At 39.0% G+C, this 18,667-nt stretch overlaps 2 protein-coding genes across 4 annotated transcripts in view; both read right to left on the bottom strand.

Annotated features, from left to right (window-relative positions):
• LOC128205899 (uncharacterized) overlaps nucleotides 1–18,667 on the bottom strand; it is a 32,460-nt gene that overhangs the window by 1,571 nt on the left and 12,222 nt on the right. The window contains exon 4 of one of the 3 annotated variants that reach the window (XM_052907955.1): nucleotides 14,951–16,867. The exons of 1 other annotated variant lie outside the window; for it this stretch is intronic. In XM_052907955.1, the coding sequence (XP_052763915.1) occupies nucleotides 16,131–16,867 (737 nt within the window). In that variant the 3' untranslated portion in view covers nucleotides 14,951–16,130. Of the gene's footprint in view, nucleotides 1–14,950; nucleotides 16,868–18,667 lie in introns of those variants that run through there. One more of the 3 variants, XM_052907956.1, reaches the window with a different exon arrangement.
• Nucleotides 6,253–12,521, bottom strand: LOC128205898 (uncharacterized). Its single transcript, XM_052907954.1, has 2 exons — nucleotides 11,887–12,521; nucleotides 6,253–11,754 (listed from the first exon to the last, which is right to left on the bottom strand). Exons 1-2 carry the CDS (start codon nucleotides 12,430–12,432, stop codon nucleotides 9,217–9,219), a joined length of 3,084 nt encoding a protein of 1,027 aa, XP_052763914.1. The 5' UTR covers nucleotides 12,433–12,521; the 3' UTR covers nucleotides 6,253–9,216.

Here is an 18,667-nt window from a genome sequence, read left to right as displayed (position 1 = left end):
CATAAGGGCACTGAATACACACTAAGACTCAATACGCTTGTACATATGGGCCCAGAGTGCACATCCCCAGACGATTGTTTGTTTGACAAAATTGAGTTTAGTATCAAATCTTTATTCCCATTATCAATTCAAAACAAGTTTGAGATTGTCAAACATTCATGTACTTCCTGGGACAGAGTTAAAAAGTTCAAGGACTTTGCTAGTTGCATTTTAGCTTACTGAATTCAATTCGATTATACTGAGATAGACTCGAGTCACTGCTCTGAACATCTCAAGGCTTATTTTAAGAAGAATTTGATAAACTCATCAACCTAAGGATGAAAATTAGTATATTCCGAGCACTGCTGATATAAATATGACTACACAGTGGATTAAGGTGTTGACGTCAATGTTTGACTCATGAACTCCCCACTCCCGTTAACCAAATCAAACGACTTCTTAATGTGGTAACATCTTGTGCCAATGATTTTTAAAACCTATGCACTAGAAATGTACATATCCTGGACAGAGATATTTTTATATATTCATTTACCTTTCACTAAGAAACACATTTCTAAGCAATTAAATTAGTTCAGAATTTAGTAGCAAGGACAATAATTTCAAACACAAAATGATGTGTTTTCCCGCTGAGTTCTTTCTTTTCATTTCTTAGGTGGTGTGGATAAATGCCACGCTCAGTTTCTTTATCCAAATCTCCAAATCTCAAATAAGGATTCAGTGAGGCGCGACCTACGTTCTTCTTATATTGACTTAAAGGTGTGTGACATTTTCAAAGTGCCTCCAACTGTATTCCCAGATGGAATTAAATGACTAGTTGGTATAACTACACACACTAGCTATAGGTCTGAACAATTATCCCTGTCTCCATTTACATGTGTCCCATTCTATTAACTACGGTCATTATCTTCTGCAGCTACAGAAAATATTGCTAAGTAAATTCCTAAAATCTCATCGGAGGTCACGTACACATGTGAAATACACGAGCGGATTTGCCATGTTATTGACAGCAAACGATCTCAAAAAATATATTATACGTCACAACCTGTGATGACGTCATATCGTGCTCAAACTCGGTCCGAAATGTTGAGTAGATGATACTAGCAAGATGAGGAATGAAAGAGAGCACAAAAACTGGCGGCTCTATTTACGCGGCTACTGTCGATGGAAGCCCTCTTCCCCACGGTTGTATAGAGGCTGTTCCTACTCTCGGTCCTATCTGGCATAGAGGTCAGCTTAAGCATACTTCTGGCCTTTGATTTCGGCGAACTGTCGGTTTGTTCATATATGCACACCGACTGGCTTGATTTGGTTGACTGGTTTAACTTAGACCTTGCTGTGTAACGCCCCGTGAATTTCAGATGCCACTGTAACTGACGTCATATCCGAATGTACAACCCAAACAATGTAGCAAATGAGATCAGCACGACTATGGATTGAAACGGGAAGTATATTTTGGGCCATATTGAATCAGTTTGTATAAATTGGTCTTCAACAAAGCATTCAGTCCCTGTGATATTGTGAACTCCGGTTTCCAAAGTCCGTATTCCGTAAATAAATATAGCTGGGACGGCCACTACAACTCCACTAATACAAGAAACAATACACAAGACATGCCTTGTTTTCATTTCAAGCACTCAAAATTGCGATACCCTGGGGCCATACTAACGAATGTAATCACAGATGTCGCATCTAGAAATACGTGGACAAAATTTGACGTTTTGCATACATTCTCGGACGGAAACGGAAACGGATGAATCGTATTAAACACCAGCAGAGGTGTTCCGACGATGCACGCTACCACGTCCTCTACAACAAGCCACAGAATAAATACACATGAAAAATGAGGTTATGTGAGGTATGTAGACGCATAACACGACAAAGTTTCTCAGTGATCTCCATCACTGCAAGCGTAGTGCAGATGACAATGGCCGGTTGGTGTTGAGTTCCGTCAACGTAGCGTTGACGTCGATTTCTTCTCGCCAAATTTGATAGTTGTGAACATCTTCAATTTTCTATCATGTTGTGTGTGTGTGTGTGTGTGTGTGCGCGTGTGTGCGCGTGTGCGTGTGTGCGTGTGTGTGTGAGAGAGAGTGCATGAGTGAGTGAGTGAGTAGTGTGAGTGAGTGAGTGAGTGAGTGAGTGAGTAAGTGAGTGAGTGAGTGAGTGAGTGAGTGAGTGAGTGAGTGAGTGAGTGAGTGAGTGAGTGAGTGAGTGAGTGAGTGAGTGAGTCAGTGTGAAAAGACACTTGATTTAACAAGTACTTCTTATTTCAAATATACCTGCTGATGTCATAATGCTTGAGATTCGTTCACCAGTCTGCTTGAGTTGAATAGTGATAACAGTCTAAAATATTTCAGAAATTTGGTAAATAAGCCATAAATCTGCAAATCGTTCTTATGTTTCAAATTTATGTCTGAACGTAGGTGTTTTATGCCATAAATCTGCAAATCGTTCTTATGTTTCAAATTTATGTCTGAACGTAGGTGTTTTATAAGAATAATCATGCATGCCTACACTCATACAGAATCATATAAGCAGGCCTGACCTCGGATATATAACTGGGCAAATATGAAATCATCTTTTTATATTATATTATTTCGAATATCTGAACGTAGGTATATCATACGAATTCTCACACACTCATACATAATCATATAAGCTCAATCACAGCATATCAACAGAAGTAAAACAAAACATGTATTGTTATAATACTCACCTCGTTCGAGACTCCAAAGTCAAAAGAAAATATCGTCATTATTTCTGCTACATGTTCAAACTTCTTCCCAAATCAAAACATATAACCACTATTCACGAGCTGTCCTATAGCTCTTTTTTAAACGTGTTCCTCCAGCCAGTATTTGACTACAAGTTCAAATCTTCTACATAACATACATCGTATAACCGCTCTTCATACGCTGTTTTAAAGTGACTCGCCCATGTTTTGGGACAAATAAATAGATTTCCTGGTAATGCATCTGAAAACACTTATTTGATCATTATTTTAGTCTATGATATCAAAATTGCAGAAAAATAAACAGTTATAGCATAAAAAGGGTATTTTGATTTTAGTGATGTTTGAAGCCACGCCGGTAAAGTCAAGAAAACATAAGAAAATAGTCGGCTAGCCCACACGGCCACCGGGACTTTCACAGAAATGGTGGATGTGTTGACCTGTTCAGAATACATTGCAAGCATCACGTGATAATGTAAATCAAACAATCACGCAACACCACAGTCGTTATTTATTATCAATCGCTTTATAAACGTTCGTGAAAATAGTGGTCTGAAAAGACGATATTTGAGCAAATATCAACATTTGCAAGGGTTGCTTTTGGTATTTTTGTTTTAACACTCCTTATGATTTGCCACACTTTATTTCGGAATAAAAAAGTGCATTTTACAAACCATGAGCGAGTCACGTTAAACTACACTCCTCTGTTTTATCGATATAAAACAACCCATTGTACTGTGTGTAGTAATGAGTAATTCATTGGACACATTTAAAGGCTGTTTCCTTGATAATCGTTATACTCTAGGCTGATCGATAGAATACACGGCCATTCCAAATTGATGTAGTTGTGTTTAGCTGCGCCCTGTTCGTACCTACAGCGTAATAATATTTAACTGTTAATCGTTGATTAAGGTCTAATTAAATATCATTTATCACGGGCGGGTCCAGGAATGACGTTAGAGGGGGTGTAACTTAGGGGCGCAACTTTTGGCATGCGCCCCTTCCTCAGAACCAAAAATATGCCAACAACTGTTTGCACGGCGTAACTCCCATCAAAAATTTGTTTACAATTTGTAGTCTGAAAAGGTGCATTATGAGCGTATTTTATTATTTCATCCTACGAAAATGACATAATAAAATAACTTTGACGATTTTTGAGGGTGCGCGCACCGGTTGGGTCCCACTCCCTCTAAATCATTGCCAAATCATTGTTCCAAATAACAGTTATCAGGGGCGGGTCCAGGAATTGACGTTAGAGGGGGTGTAACTTAAAGGCGCATCCTTTTGCCTTAAACTGTTTGCGTGGCGTTACTCCATCAAAATGTTGTTTAAAATTCGTAGCCGGTAAAGGTTCATAATGAGCGTATTTTATTATATTTTTCTACGCTAATGACATAAAAAGTAAAATTGGACGACATTAGAGGGTTCACGCACCTGAAGCCCCCACCCCCTTCTCTTAATCCGCTTGTTGTTATAGAGGTACAAATAATACTCAGTGTGTCGTCTGCAACATTACTCAATGTTGATTCAATTTTAATGGTAAGAGACCTCATTGCTATCCAATTCTAAACGTATGACTCTTGTAAATATTTAAATAAAAACTGTTAAGAAAAGCCCAGATGTCAAAACAAATAAATATCATTAAATACCTCATCGCGGGATCATACTGTGTTGATACCACAAGCGGGTGCAGAGGGAGGGGGGGGGTGCGCACACCTTTTTATTGATTTTACTTTGTAGTTCAATATGGGAGAGAAAAAGTAATCAAATACGCCAGAAATTCCCCATTTCAGACTAGAAAATGTTCAAATTACATTGGAGGAGAACCCCCCCCCCCCCCACACACACACACCCCACATGCCCAAACTTTAAGCTCAATAGTTTCCACTCTGAAGGAGGGGCGCAAGTGCCTTAGTTACACCCCAAGTTATAAAGCAAGTACAAGACCTTATTTCTGAAATAGACTATCCGTGGGGTAAGTGTTGACACAAAACTTTAACATAAGCTATGAAACGTGTGAGGTGTTTATCTAGCCTGAAAAATAAGGCATTTATCTGTAAATGTGGACTAGATGTGTATGTACTTTTGGTCAATTTTTGCTTAACTCGACGGGCTCCTTGCTACTTTTGGGAAGTAGCTTGTTTTAACACTGAGGGTTCAATGTTTCTAAATAGAAATACGTAGGTGAGAAATAGCACAACCCAGAGGGGCATATTGTTCGTATATAGAAGTTTATTTGCCAGTTTTGGCTCAACGCTGATGGACTCCTTGCTTCTATTTAAAAGTTATTTCGTAACGTTTGGCCCATCCCTGAGTAGGACAGTTTGGTCTTTCCCTGAGTGGGTCAGTTTTGCTCAACTCTGAGTGGGTCAGTTTGGTCCAACCCTGAGTAGGTCAGTTTGGCTTAACTCTGAGTGGGTCAGTTTGGCTTAACTCTGAGTGGGTCAGTTTTGCTTAACCCTGAGTGGGTCAGTTTGGTCCAACCCTGAGTTTGTCAGTTTGGCTTAACTCTGAGTGGGTCAGTTTGGCTTAACTCTGAGTGGGTCAGTTTGGTTTAACTCTGACTAGGTCAGTTTGGTCCATTTCTGAGTGGGTCAGTTTGGGTCATCACCGAGTAGGTCAGTCTGGCCCATCCCTGAGTGGGTCAGTTTTGCTTAAGTCTGAGTGGGTCAGTTTAGCCCATCCCTGTGTGGGCTAGTTTGGGCCATTACCGAATAGGTATGTTTGGCCCATCCCTGAGTTGGTCAGTTAGGCTTAACTCTGAGTGGGTCAGTTTGGCCCATCCCTGAGTTGGTCAGTTAGGCTTAAGTCTGAGTGGGTCAGTTTAGCCCATCCCTGTGTGGGCTAGTTTGGGCCATTACCGAATAGGTCAGTCTGGGTTTTTCCATACCATAACCATTGACCATTTCGATAACCATCCATATCGCTCTAGTCACTTGGGAGTTATCGTCCTTTGATTATAAAAAAATAAATATAATCAGTCGTGTCCGATCAATAACTTTAGAAGCCTTTGAAAAATCATCACTTGACTACCAGGCGTATTTTGTGACATTTGACGCTCTTGTTTCTATATTAAAGTACATGGTTCAATAAGACTCAACCCTGAGTGGCATCATCATCATCATCATCATCATCATCATCATCATCATCATCATCATCATCATCATCATCATCATCATCATCATCAACAACAACAACAACAACAACAACAACAACAACAACATCATCATCATCATCATCATCATCATCATCATCATCATCATCATCATCATCATCATCATCATCATCATCATCATCATCACCACCACCACCACCACCACCACCACCACCATCACCATCATCATCATCATCATCATCACCAACAACAACATCATCATCATCATCATCATCATCACCATCATCATCATCATCATCATCATCATCATCATCATCATCATCATCATTATCATCAAAATCAGAAGCAGCATCCAGCATTGACCTTTTTGTCATTTTTAAAACTGCAGAAGAATAAAAACGAAAGATCAATTAAGATAATTTATTAATACATTTTATTTTGCATCATTTCTTGCAAAAAAATAGATTTTGCATAGGCATGTATAACAAATAATTTATCAGAATACATTATTATCAATGATTGCCATGAAAAAATAACTGCATGGAATTGCATCGATTGTATGTACAATTCTACTAACAAACAATTCTTGAACACGAATGTTCCTTGCATTGAGTATACATGATTATATACAATACATGAAATCAATATCGATCCGCTGAGGAACTGGTAGTGCATGTACACAACATCTGCAAAAATAGCTACATGTTTGACAAAACCATCTTTACATAATGCATGTTTAGTACACAATATTACTATCAAATTTTATGAATATAAATGCTTGTTGCATTAATTTTCACATTATTATAAATATAAAACTCAACAAGAACTTGTATTATATATACATAACATTTGTAAACATTTTACATGTGTAACAAATATACGTTCATAGTGCATGTTTAGTTAATATTATGAATTAAATTGTTTGCATCCAAAATATTTTCTTATAAAGTCGAACCCCGTTGACTCGAATTCGCTTGGCTCGAATTCCTCGTTGGCTCGAACTGAATGTTTAGGACCGATTTCTATATTATACTAAACAAAGGCATTCCCGCTTGGCTCGAAATTTCTGAAGCTCGAGGTATTTTCGCCGGTCCCTTGGAGTTCGAGCCAACGGGGTTCGACTGTATATAAGTTAACACAACCTATGACACATGAGCGCAAGTTGAATCTAGATTGACAAAATATTACGGAACGTTTCAGTTAAGTTTTAACATTCATACAGATTGCGTTTCAATACATAATAATGGTAAATCTTTACTTTATTATATATTTTTTTCATTTCTTTCAGTAGACCATTGACGTGAACACTGAATATAAACCACACACAAACATTACTGTTTACACGAAGTCATGTCACAGTCGGAGACCAACGACTGACGCATTCCGCTCACTCCATGCAACAGAGAAATAGGTCTTCCGTTGGTATCGGACGATGACTTTATGTTAAACATTTCAAAGTAACTTTAAAGCAGTACCCTCACAAATTTTTGATTTTTATTTTATTTATTTTGCCTCAGAATTAACTGAGTTGGTACCAATGCCTTAATACAGTCATAAAATATAACTCACAACAGAAATGATCTCAATTGTTTGGAAAACAGCCGATAAAATTATATTTCTTAAAGTATTAGTAACAATTTTAGCCATAAAGCACCTATTTTACGTTAAAATGAAAACAACGGTCTGCTCTTTTGTCAGCAGTCTTATGTCACTGATTTCCAGTAGAAAAGGCTAAGATTGGCTCATTTCAGAAATAAAAGAGTCAAAACAATCAATCTGTGAGAGTGCAGCTTTAATACAACGAATAAACAAAATACACTACTCCTGTAAATAGAATGTCTTTTCCACAGATCCAAACAGTAACAATAATGATGAATATTTCTATGTTGAAATATAAAAAAAGGAATATCTAAAGTAAAATGATTTTCAAAATATGAAATACAAATCGGTTTCAGTTGTTATCAATGTTTGTTTGTCACTAGAATGTCTTCAATATATACAATATACAGACAAGAAAACTGCATACACAACATGTTTAAAGGGACTCACTCAAAGATTTTATTAAACTTGAAATCGAGTTCTTATACATATTGTTACGCGAACACAAGAACGATTACTAGCATATACTGATTTGAACAAAATTTTAAAGTCGAAGTTTATAACAATCTACTTTCAGTATCGTTAATATTGCTTTTTTGGAAAAATAGAGCATCTCCTGTCATTTAAAAAAAACAAAAAACAATTTACAATAAATATTTAGTTGGAACTTCTGACCCTGTTGATTGGTCCCTTTAATATCTGCTTATATATGTTTTCATATGTAAAAACTTTGATCATGTATAAACCCACAAAACTATCGTAAACGCTGCAAACAATATAAAGTATAAGTACACGCATAAATGTACTAGCAATCGTATTTTCAGGTTCCAAACTTTATATCAGCATGTATTTATTTGTAATATCATTTTTGCGTATCAATTTATTCACTTGTGTGACAGACATATGAAAAAGTTACATATTTTTTCTCAAATTTTGTAAACGTTCTTTTTTAAATATTTGAAACGTGATATTAATACATGTTCTATAGCGGGATGAATCACACAAGAAATTAATATTCTTATGTTTTAGCTTACTAAATAAGAAGCTAATGCCACTGTTATGTGCTTCTTTATTTGTTTGGAAATCACAATTATAATATATTCAACAGGCAGATACAAAAAAAATACGAAAGTAAAAATACAACAAAAGCTCACTGTACATAATTTGTCCTGCGTGATATCGAAATATCCACAAAATATATAAAAAAAAACATCTGAAAGGTTTTAGCACCCAATTCTGCGATTAAACAGGGGACAACTTTATAAGACGATATGGAATATGACGTTGTAACCAAAAACGGAATATGACGTTGTAAGCCGAAACGGAATATGACGTTGTAAGGCGTAATGGAATATGAATGTGTAAGACGTAACGAAATATGACTGTGTAAGACGTAACGGAACATGACGTTGTAAGACGTAGCGGAATATGACGTTGTAAGACGTAACGGAATATGACTGTGTAAGACGTAATGGAATATGACTGTGTAAGACGTAACGGAATATGACTGTGTAAGACGTAGTAGCGGAATATGACTGTGTAAGACGTAACGGAATATGACTGTGTAAGACGTAACGGAATATGACTGTGTAAGACGTAACGGAATATGACTGTGTAAGACGATACGGAATATGACTATTTAAGATAAACGAAATATGAATGTGTAAGACGAAACTTTATGTACAAACATTAAATGGTAAAACTATTCATTTCGCTGGATCGTTAAATTTAAAGATGCACTATCTTGATTTCTATCCAATGCGAACTTAAGTTAATTTGATTTCAGCTGCAAACTCATCAACACAATGTGATTCTCGCTAATAATGTCTTCACCGCAGACGGTGTTGGAAATGCTAGACTGCTGTGTTTCTATCTTGACTTCCTTTATCTCCCAAACCCGTCGTAAACATTCAATCGCCGAATCTAATTCCTCAACTGTAGAACCCAGAACAGGACATTCAGAGAAACTGATATCTGATACACGGAGCCCGACTGGCAATTCGACCGTTCCGTCTGCAGTATTGTCTGAGGCCTGAATAGGCTCTGTACATGTCAGTAAGGCTACAAGCTGCTGGGCTTTAACTATTTTCACCTCTTCAAATTCAACCTTTTTCACAGCAACCGTCTTGATAAAATCAAAAACATTTATGTCTAAACACATAAATCGAAACTTAAATGATTCAAACTTCTGAGCATAAGTTTGACTAACAGTCAATGAACTGAATATTTCCGGAGATAGGTTTTCGAACCATATTCTTCTACAAGGACAACTACTTTCAGAAATGAGCTGTAAAACATTGTTGCCAAAGTCTGTTTGTGCTCCAAACAATCGAGCCTCCTCCAGATGTGGAAGGCCTAATGTCCCTATTTGTAATATATCACATGTTCTGAGTGTTTGTAACTGTACACATTCCGATAAATCTACGCTATGATTATTCGATGTATGTACTAAGCTTAGCATCGTAAGTTTGCTTGAGAACTTGGACCCGCCATCAAAGGACAACTTCATGGGCGGTATTTCTTGTATCAGTTCAGGCTTCACGGCAATCCAGAACTTCTCTACACAAGACGTGTTGATGGTTACGTGGGACAGACGGGTTTCCTGTATAGTTATCTTTGAGAGATGTGTGAGACCGCTGAGATCCAGGTGTGTATTTTTGCCGAAGGTTACACCGTCTATGAATATTTCATGCACATTTTGTGGGAACTGAACGGTTATATCCGTCGTTAATCTTGCCAATGCTATATCAGTCAAACACGTGAATTCACTGAGATCCAGGTGTGTATTTTTGCCGAAGGTTACACCGTCTATGAATATTTCATGCACATTTTGTGGAAACTGAACGGTTATATCCGTCGTTAATCTTACCAATGATATATCAGTCAAACACGTTAATTCACTGAGATCCAGGTGCGTATCTGCAGGGAATGTCAATGAGACAAGCCGCAGTTTCTGAAGTGCATCACAACGTTGCATGCTACGTACAACGCATATACCTGTTACAGAATCGGATGAGGTATTTTCCATAACTAATTTCTGTAATTGCGGACAATTTGCCAAATCAAGGGGAACATCCATGGTCACGTGCACTAAGCTGAGTTCTTTAAGATTGGAAGAGAATTGCGACCCGCCAACAAAGGACAACTTCACGGGCGGTATTTCTTGTATTAGTTCAGGCTTTACGTAAACCCAGAACTTCTCTAGACAAGACGGGTTGATGGTTACGCGGGACAGACGGGTATTCTGTATAGTTATCTTTGAGAGATGTGTGAGACCGCTGAGATCCAGGTGTGTATTTGTGCGGAAGGTTACACCGTCTATGAATATTTCATGCACATTTTGTGGGAACTGAACGGTTATATCCGTCGTTAATCTTACCAATGATATATCAGTCAAACACGTTAATTCACTGAGATCCAGGTGCGTATCTGCAGGGAATGTCAATGTGTCAAGCCGCAGTTTCTGAAGTGCATCACAACGTTGCATATTACGTACAACGCATATACCTGTTACAGAATCGGATGAGGTATTTCCCATAACTAATTTCTGTAATTGCGGACAATTTGCCAAATCAAGGGGAACATCCATGGTCACGTGCGCTAAGCTGAGTTCTTTAAGATTGGAAGAGAATTGCGACCCGCCAACAAAGGACAACTTCACCGGCGGTATTTCTTGTATTAGTTCAGGCTTTACGTAAACCCAGAACTTTTCTAGACAAGACGGGTTGATGGTTACGCGGGACAGACGGGTATTCTGTATGGTTATCTTTGAGAGATGTGTGAGACCGCTGAGATCCAGGTGTGTATTTTTGCAAAAGGTTACACCGTCTATGAATATTTTATGCACATTTTGTGGAAACTGAACGGTTATATCCGTCGTTAATCTTACCAATGATATATCAGCCAAACACGTTAATTCAATGAGATCCAGGTGAGTATCTGCAGGAAATGTCAATGTGTCAAGATTCAGTTCCTGAAGTGCATCACAACGTTGCATGCTACGTACAACGCATATACCTGTTACAGAATCTGATGAGGTATTTTCTATAACTAATGTATGTAATTGCGGACAATTTGCCAAATCAAGGGGAACATCCATGGTCACGTGCACTAAGCTGAGTTTTTTTAGATTGGAAGAGAATTGCGACCCGCCAACAAAGGACAACTTCACCGGCGGTATTTCTTGTATTAGTTCAGGCTTTACGAAAACCCAGAAATTCTCTAGACAAGACGGGTTGATGGTTACGCGGGACAGACGGGTGTCCTGTATAGTTATCTTTGAGAGATGTGTGAGACCGCTGAGATCCAGGTGTGTATTTTTGCAAAAGGTTACACCGTCTATGAATATTTCATGCACAGTTTGTGGAAACTGAACGGTTATATCCGTCGTTAATCTTACCAATGATATATCAGCCAAACACGTTAATTCAATGAGATCCAGGTGAGTATCTGCAGGAAATGTCAATGTGTCAAGATTCAGTTCCTGAAGTGCATCACAACGTTGCATGCTACGTACAACGCATATACCTGTTACAGAATCTGATGAGGTATTTTCTATAACTAATGTATGTAATTGCGGACAATTTGCCAAATCAAGGGGAACATCCATGGTCACGTGCACTAAGCTGAGTTTTTTTAGATTGGAAGAGAATTGCGACCCGCCAACAAAGGACAACTTCACCGGCGGTATTTCTTGTATTAGTTCAGGCTTTACGTAAACCCAGAAATTCTCTAGACAAGACGGATTGATGGTTACGCGGGACAGACGGGTGTTCTGTATAGTTATCTTTGAGAGATGTGTGAGACCGCTGAGATCCAGGTGAGTATCGACAGGGAATGTCAATGCGTCAACCCGCAGTTCCTGAAGTGCATCACAACGTTGCATGTTGCATACGACGCCTGTATCGGTCATAGTATCGGACGAGGTATTTCCTAGACCTAAATTATGTAATTGCGGACAATTTGCCAAATCAAGGGGAACATCCATGTTCACGTGCACTAAGCTGAGTTCTTTAAGATTGGAAGAGAATTGCGACCCGCTAACAAAGGACAACTTCACCGGCGGTATTTCTTGTATTAGTTCAGGCTTTACGTAAACCCAGAAATTCTCTAGACAAGACGGATTGATGGTTACACGGGACACACGGGTTTCCTGTATAGATTTCTTTGAGAGATGAGCGAGACCATTGAGATCCAAGTGAGTATCTACAGGGAATGTTAATGAGAAAAGCTGCAGTTCCTGAAGTGCATCACAACGTTGCATGTTATATACGACGCCTGTATCGGTCATAGTATCGGACGAGGTATTTCCTAGACCTAAATTATGTAATTGCTGACAATTTGCCAAATCAAGGGGAACATCCATGGTCACGTGCACTAAGCAGAGTTCTTTAAGATTGGAAGAGAATTGCGACCCGCCAACAAAGGACAACTTCACCGGCGGTATTTCTTGTATTAGTTCAGGCTTTACGTAAACCCAGAAATTCTCTAGACAAGACGGGTTGATGGTTACACGGGACAGACGGGTATTCTGTATATTTATCTTTGAGAGATGTGTGAGACCGCTGAGATCCAGGTGTGTATTTTTGCAAAAGGTTACACCGTCTATGCATATTACATGCACATTTTGTGGAAACTGAACGGTTATATCCGTCGTTAATCTTACCAATGATATATCAGTCAAACACGTTAATTCACTGAGATCCAGGTGCGTATCTGCAGGGAATGTCAATGTGTCAAGCCGCAGTTCCTGAAGTGCATCACAACGTTGCATGCTACGTACAACGCATATACCTGTTACAGAATCGGATGAGGTATTTTTCATAACTAATTTCTGTAATTGCGGACAATTTGCCAAATCAAGGGGAACATCCATGGTCACGTGCGCTAAGCTGAGATTTTTAAGATTGGAAGAGAATTGCGACCCGCTAACAAAGGACAACTTCACCGGTGGTATTTCTTGTATTAGTTCAGGCTTTACGTAAACCCAGAACTTCTCTAGACAAGACGGGTTGATGGTTACACGGGACAGACGGGTGTCATGTATAGCTATCTTTGAGAGATGTGTGAGACCGCTGAGATCCAGGTGAGTATCGACAGGGAATGTCAACGTGTCAAGCCGCAGTTTCTGAAGTGCATCACAACGTTGCATGCTACGTACAACGCATACACCTGTTAAAGAATCGGATGAGGTATTTCCCATAACTAATTGCTGTAATTGCGGACAATTTGCCAAATCAAGGGGAACATCCATGGTCACGTGCACTAAGCTGAGTTCTTTAAGATTCGAAGAGAATTGCGACCCGCCAACAAAGGACAACTTCACCGGCGGTATTTCTTGTATTAGTTCAGGCTTTACGTAAACCCAGAAATTCTCTAGACAAGACGGATTGATGGTTACACGGGACAGACGGGTATTCTGTATAGTTATCTTTGAGAGATGTGTGAGACCGCTGAGATCCAGGTGAGTATCGACAGGGAATGTCAATGCGTCAACCCGCAGTTCCTGAAGTGCATCACAACGTTGCATGTTATATACGACGCCTGTATCGGTCATAGTATCGGACGAGGTATTTCCTAGACCTAAATTATGTAATTGCGGACAATTTGCCAAATCAAGGGGAACATCCATGGTCACGTGCACTAAGCTGAGTTCTTTAAGATTGGAAGAGAATTGCGACCCGCCAACAAAGGACAACTTCACCGGCGGTATTTCTTGTATTAGTTCAGGCTTTACGTAAACCCAGAACTTCTCTATACGAGACGGGTTGATGGTTACGCGTGACACACGGTTGTCCTGTATAGTTATCTTTGAGAGATGTGTGAGACCGCTGAGATCCAGGTGCGTATCTACAGGGAATGTCAACGTGTCAAGCCGCAGTTCCTGAAGTGCATCACAACGTTGCATGCTACGTACAACGCATACACCTGTTAAAGAATCGGATGAGGTATTTCCCATAACTAATTGCTGTAATTGCGGACAATTTGCCAAATCAAGGGGAACATCCATGGTCACGTGCGCTAAGCTGAGATTTTTAAGATTGGAAGAGAATTGCGACCCGCCAACAAAGGACAACTTCACCGGCGGTATTTCTTGTATTAGTTCAGGCTTTACGTAAACCCAGAAATTCTCTAGACAAGACGGGTTGATGGTTACACGGGACAGACGGGTATTCTGTATAGTTATCTTTGAGAGATGTGTGAGACCGCTGAGATCCAGGTGAGTATCTACAGGGAATGTTAATGAGACAAGCCGCAGTTCCTGAAGTGCATCACAACGTTGCATGTTATATACGACGCCTGTATCGGTCATAGTATCGGACGAGGTATTTCCTAGACCTAAATTATGTAATTGCGGACAATTTGCCAAATCAAGGGGAACATCCATGATCACGTGCACTAAGCTGAGTTTTTTTAGATTGGAAGAGAATTTCGACCCTCCAACAAAGGACAACATTATGGGCGGTATTTCTTGTATCAGTTCAGGGTTCAAGTAAACCCAGAACATCTCTAGACAAGACGGGTTGATGGTTACGCGTGACAGACGGGTGTTCTGTATAGCTATCTTTGAGAGATGTGTACATTTCGAAAGTACGATATGGTCATCGCGAAACTTAACATCTTCTACCAGTAAGTGCACCAATGAATTTGAGAAAAAGTTCGGTTCTATTGCTGTGGTAAATGAATAGTTGCTAATGAAAAGTGTTTCCAACTCAAGACCGCTTCCTTGCAAAAGTGCATGATCAGTTCCAATGCCTGAATCTGGGTTAAGCAGTGCGTGTTTCAACGTAATTCGTGGCTCTTTAATTCCATTGTCAAAACATTCTTTGTGGGTCATTGCAATTGTTGTTTGATAGGCAATTAGTTCGGATGTGTAAAATGTGCCATCTCTAACAAACAACCGTTTGCTTTCATTAAACATATCTACACACTTGCAACCTTGTTCATAGTTCATGACACATAAAAAAGACAACATATCGGGTGACACAACAGAACCAAAATTTTCTATGAATTTTCTCCAAATATCACTATCAAAACCATGCGAAGATAGAAACACACATGCAAGCATCTCCTTATAAGTCTGATGTAAAAATGTGTACACATTGCTCTCTCCTGATATAGTTTTCAAGCTTGTTTTCGAAAGAAGTCCAGATTTGAGAAGTACCGACGTTTCATCTTTCTTAAGTTTTCTTATTTGGTGTTCTTCTATTAAAGATTTATTATCGCCTAAAAGTGAATAAGCAGCCAGTTTTCCAATAGCGTAAATTAGTTTTGCTAAACCACAGCACGCGTAATTTCTTTCATCAAAACATTCGGGAAGTGCATGTGGTTGACCATTGTTCTTGTAATACTCACTGAGATCTTGTACGAGTGATTCCTCCTTCTTTTCGGTACTACGTAACATCAGTTCTATCATATTTGCATATACATGCGACCTTGTCTTACCAAGGTATGTCAGTCCGGTCTGACGAGGTACTGACGTTGTACCGGAATCTGAACATAATCTGTGAACGGTTGCATTGTCCGAACATGTTTTATTCTCACTGCGTTTATCGTGATAGATACATAACAACTGCAGCGCAAACATTGGATTTTCGAGCTGAGATTCTAAACATTGAGTTTTGACAGCGTCTAAGAAATCATCTGTATCATATGATGTCTTGAAATGCTTGTTCAAACATAACCTCAATTTGTGCATGTGTATATTTTTTTTTGCATACTTATGTTTGCAAGTTTCCAAGGACGTGATGTAATGAGAACAGTATACTTTCTATTTACAGGCATAGACATTATCAAGGGAATTTTACATTCATCTAAGCCGTCTAAAATGAACAAACCGTTTTCTTTCGACAATATATTATCAAAGGCTTTATTATCCCGCGTTAACTTTGTGTCAACAGATTCCGTATGCGAGAAAATGATATCCTCTAATTTAGCGCATTGGTTTTCACGTAAATTGACGTAAAACAAATTAGTAAATTCCTTCAAATACTCAATAATGCTAGAAACGTTTTGGGTGCCACTAACCGTTGATTTCAGATCGGTCGTTCCCTCTTGAATCTTACACCACGATAAAACTAAAAACTTACAAAATGATGTCTTTCCAACACCAGCGTCTGCGGTGAGAAATATGATACCTTTCGAACTGAACAACTGTTCCAAATTCGAAAGAGGTTCTGTAGTCTGTTCTATTGATGTCTTGTCTTTATGAATCGACTGAAGAATAACCCTACTAATGTTTGGCCATAAATAGAGGTCCTCAAGTCCTGAATCTTCCAGATCTAAGCAAGGACCAAGCGGTAGCGAGCAGTTATTTGTGCCATGATATACGATGAGACCTTTCTTCAACTCTGTAAAATAAAGGACCAAGCAATAGTGTGCAGTTGTTTTCCGGTGATACATGATAAGAGCCTCCTTCAGATCTGTAAAATAAAGGGCCAAACGTTAGCGTGCAGTTGTTTTCCGGTGATACATGATTAGAGACTCCTTCAGATCTGTAAAATAAAGGGCCAAACGTTAGCGTGCAGTTGTTTTCCGGTGATACATGATTAGAGACTCCTTCAGATCTGTAAAATAAAGGGCCAAACGTTAGCGTGCAGTTGTTTTCCGGTGATACATGATTAGAGACTCCTTCAGATCTGTAAAATAAAGGGCCAAACGTTAGCGTGCAGTTGTTTTTCGGTGATACATGATAAGATCCTCCTTCAGATCTGTAAAATAAAGGGCCAAACGTTAGCGTGCAGTTGTTTTCCGGTGATACACGATAAGATCCTCCTTCAGATCTGTAAAATAAAGGACCAAACGTTAGCGTGCAGTTGTTTTCCGGTGATACATGATAAGATCCTCCTTCAGATCTGTAAAATAAAGGACCAAACGTTAGCGTGCAGTTGTTTTCCGGTGATACATGATAAGATCCTCCTTCAGATCTGTTAAATAAAGGACCAAACGTTAGCGTGCAGTTGTTTTCCGGTGATACATGATTAGATCCTCCTTCAGATCTGTAAAATAAAGGGCCAAACGTTAGCGTGCAGTTGTTTTCCGGTGATACATGATAAGATCCTCCTTCAGATCTGTTAAATAAAGAGCCAAACGTTAGCGTGCAGTTGTTTTCCGGTGATACATGATAAGATCCTCCTTCAGATCTGTAAAATAAAGGGCCAAACGTTAGCGTGCAGTTGTTTTCCGGTGATACATGATAAGATCCTCCTTCAGATCTGTAAAATAAAGGGCCAAACGTTAGCGTGCAGTTGTTTTCCGGTGATACACGATAACAGTCGCAGTAAGATCTGTAAAATAAAGGACCAACCGTTAGCGTGCAATTGTTTTCCGGTGATACACGATAACAGTCGCAGTAAGATCTGTAAAATAAAGGGCCAAGCGTTAGCGTGCAGTTGATAATTCGGTGATACTTGATAAAAGCAACCGTCAGATATGTTTAATGAAGGACCAAGCGCTAGCGTGCAGTTGTTTTTTTGGTGATACAGGATAACAGTCGCCGTCAGATCATTATCATGGAAACCAGAGAACGGTGTTCCTGCTTTATAGAGTATTTTTCTTCGATTACTAATATCGTATATTATACCTCACATAAATTTATCATTTCTTTATATATATAATCTCGATCGGTTCGTATATCACAGTATTTTGATGAAAATTCAGTATTATGACGTCAGCGGTCAATATTATATTTTGGGCCGGTCTGGACCTCGCCGAAAATGTAATATGGACCGCTGATGTCATACGATTTGATAGTGCGGCTTGCTATTTTCACAACGGCGAAAAACATGTCGCAAGTAAACATTATCAGGTTTGTTAAAAAACACATTTAAATCGCTTTAAAAATATTGACTTATAATGAAAAGTGTTCGGTATAATATAAGAAATATAACACACCACCTCGGGCCATATGGCATATTAAGGACCGGTCAGTCAGCCCCCGAAGGTGAATGGATCTCGGCTAGAGCCATATACACCAGTGGTGGCTGAATGGCCGGTCCTTATAATGTCATATGACCCTCAGTGGTGTGTTATATTTCTTAAGTAAGATCCCTGCCCGAAACACACATTTTTAAATACACATGAATGTATTGTAAAATAAATAAACGTTTTATAAATACAATTCGATGATAGAAAGACCATTGATGCAACACATCAAAGGGTGCCAAAATTTAGCATGTAAAGTTCGTTGGAAATGAATGACAAACGAATTATAAAAATAGCTT

Source organism: Mya arenaria, chromosome 10 (genome assembly GCF_026914265.1).
Source record: "Mya arenaria isolate MELC-2E11 chromosome 10, ASM2691426v1".
Classification (NCBI taxonomy): domain Eukaryota; kingdom Metazoa; phylum Mollusca; class Bivalvia; order Myida; family Myidae; genus Mya; species Mya arenaria.
The sequence above is the reverse complement of the archived record's forward strand: the minus strand, read 5'-3'. Positions and strand labels throughout refer to the sequence as shown.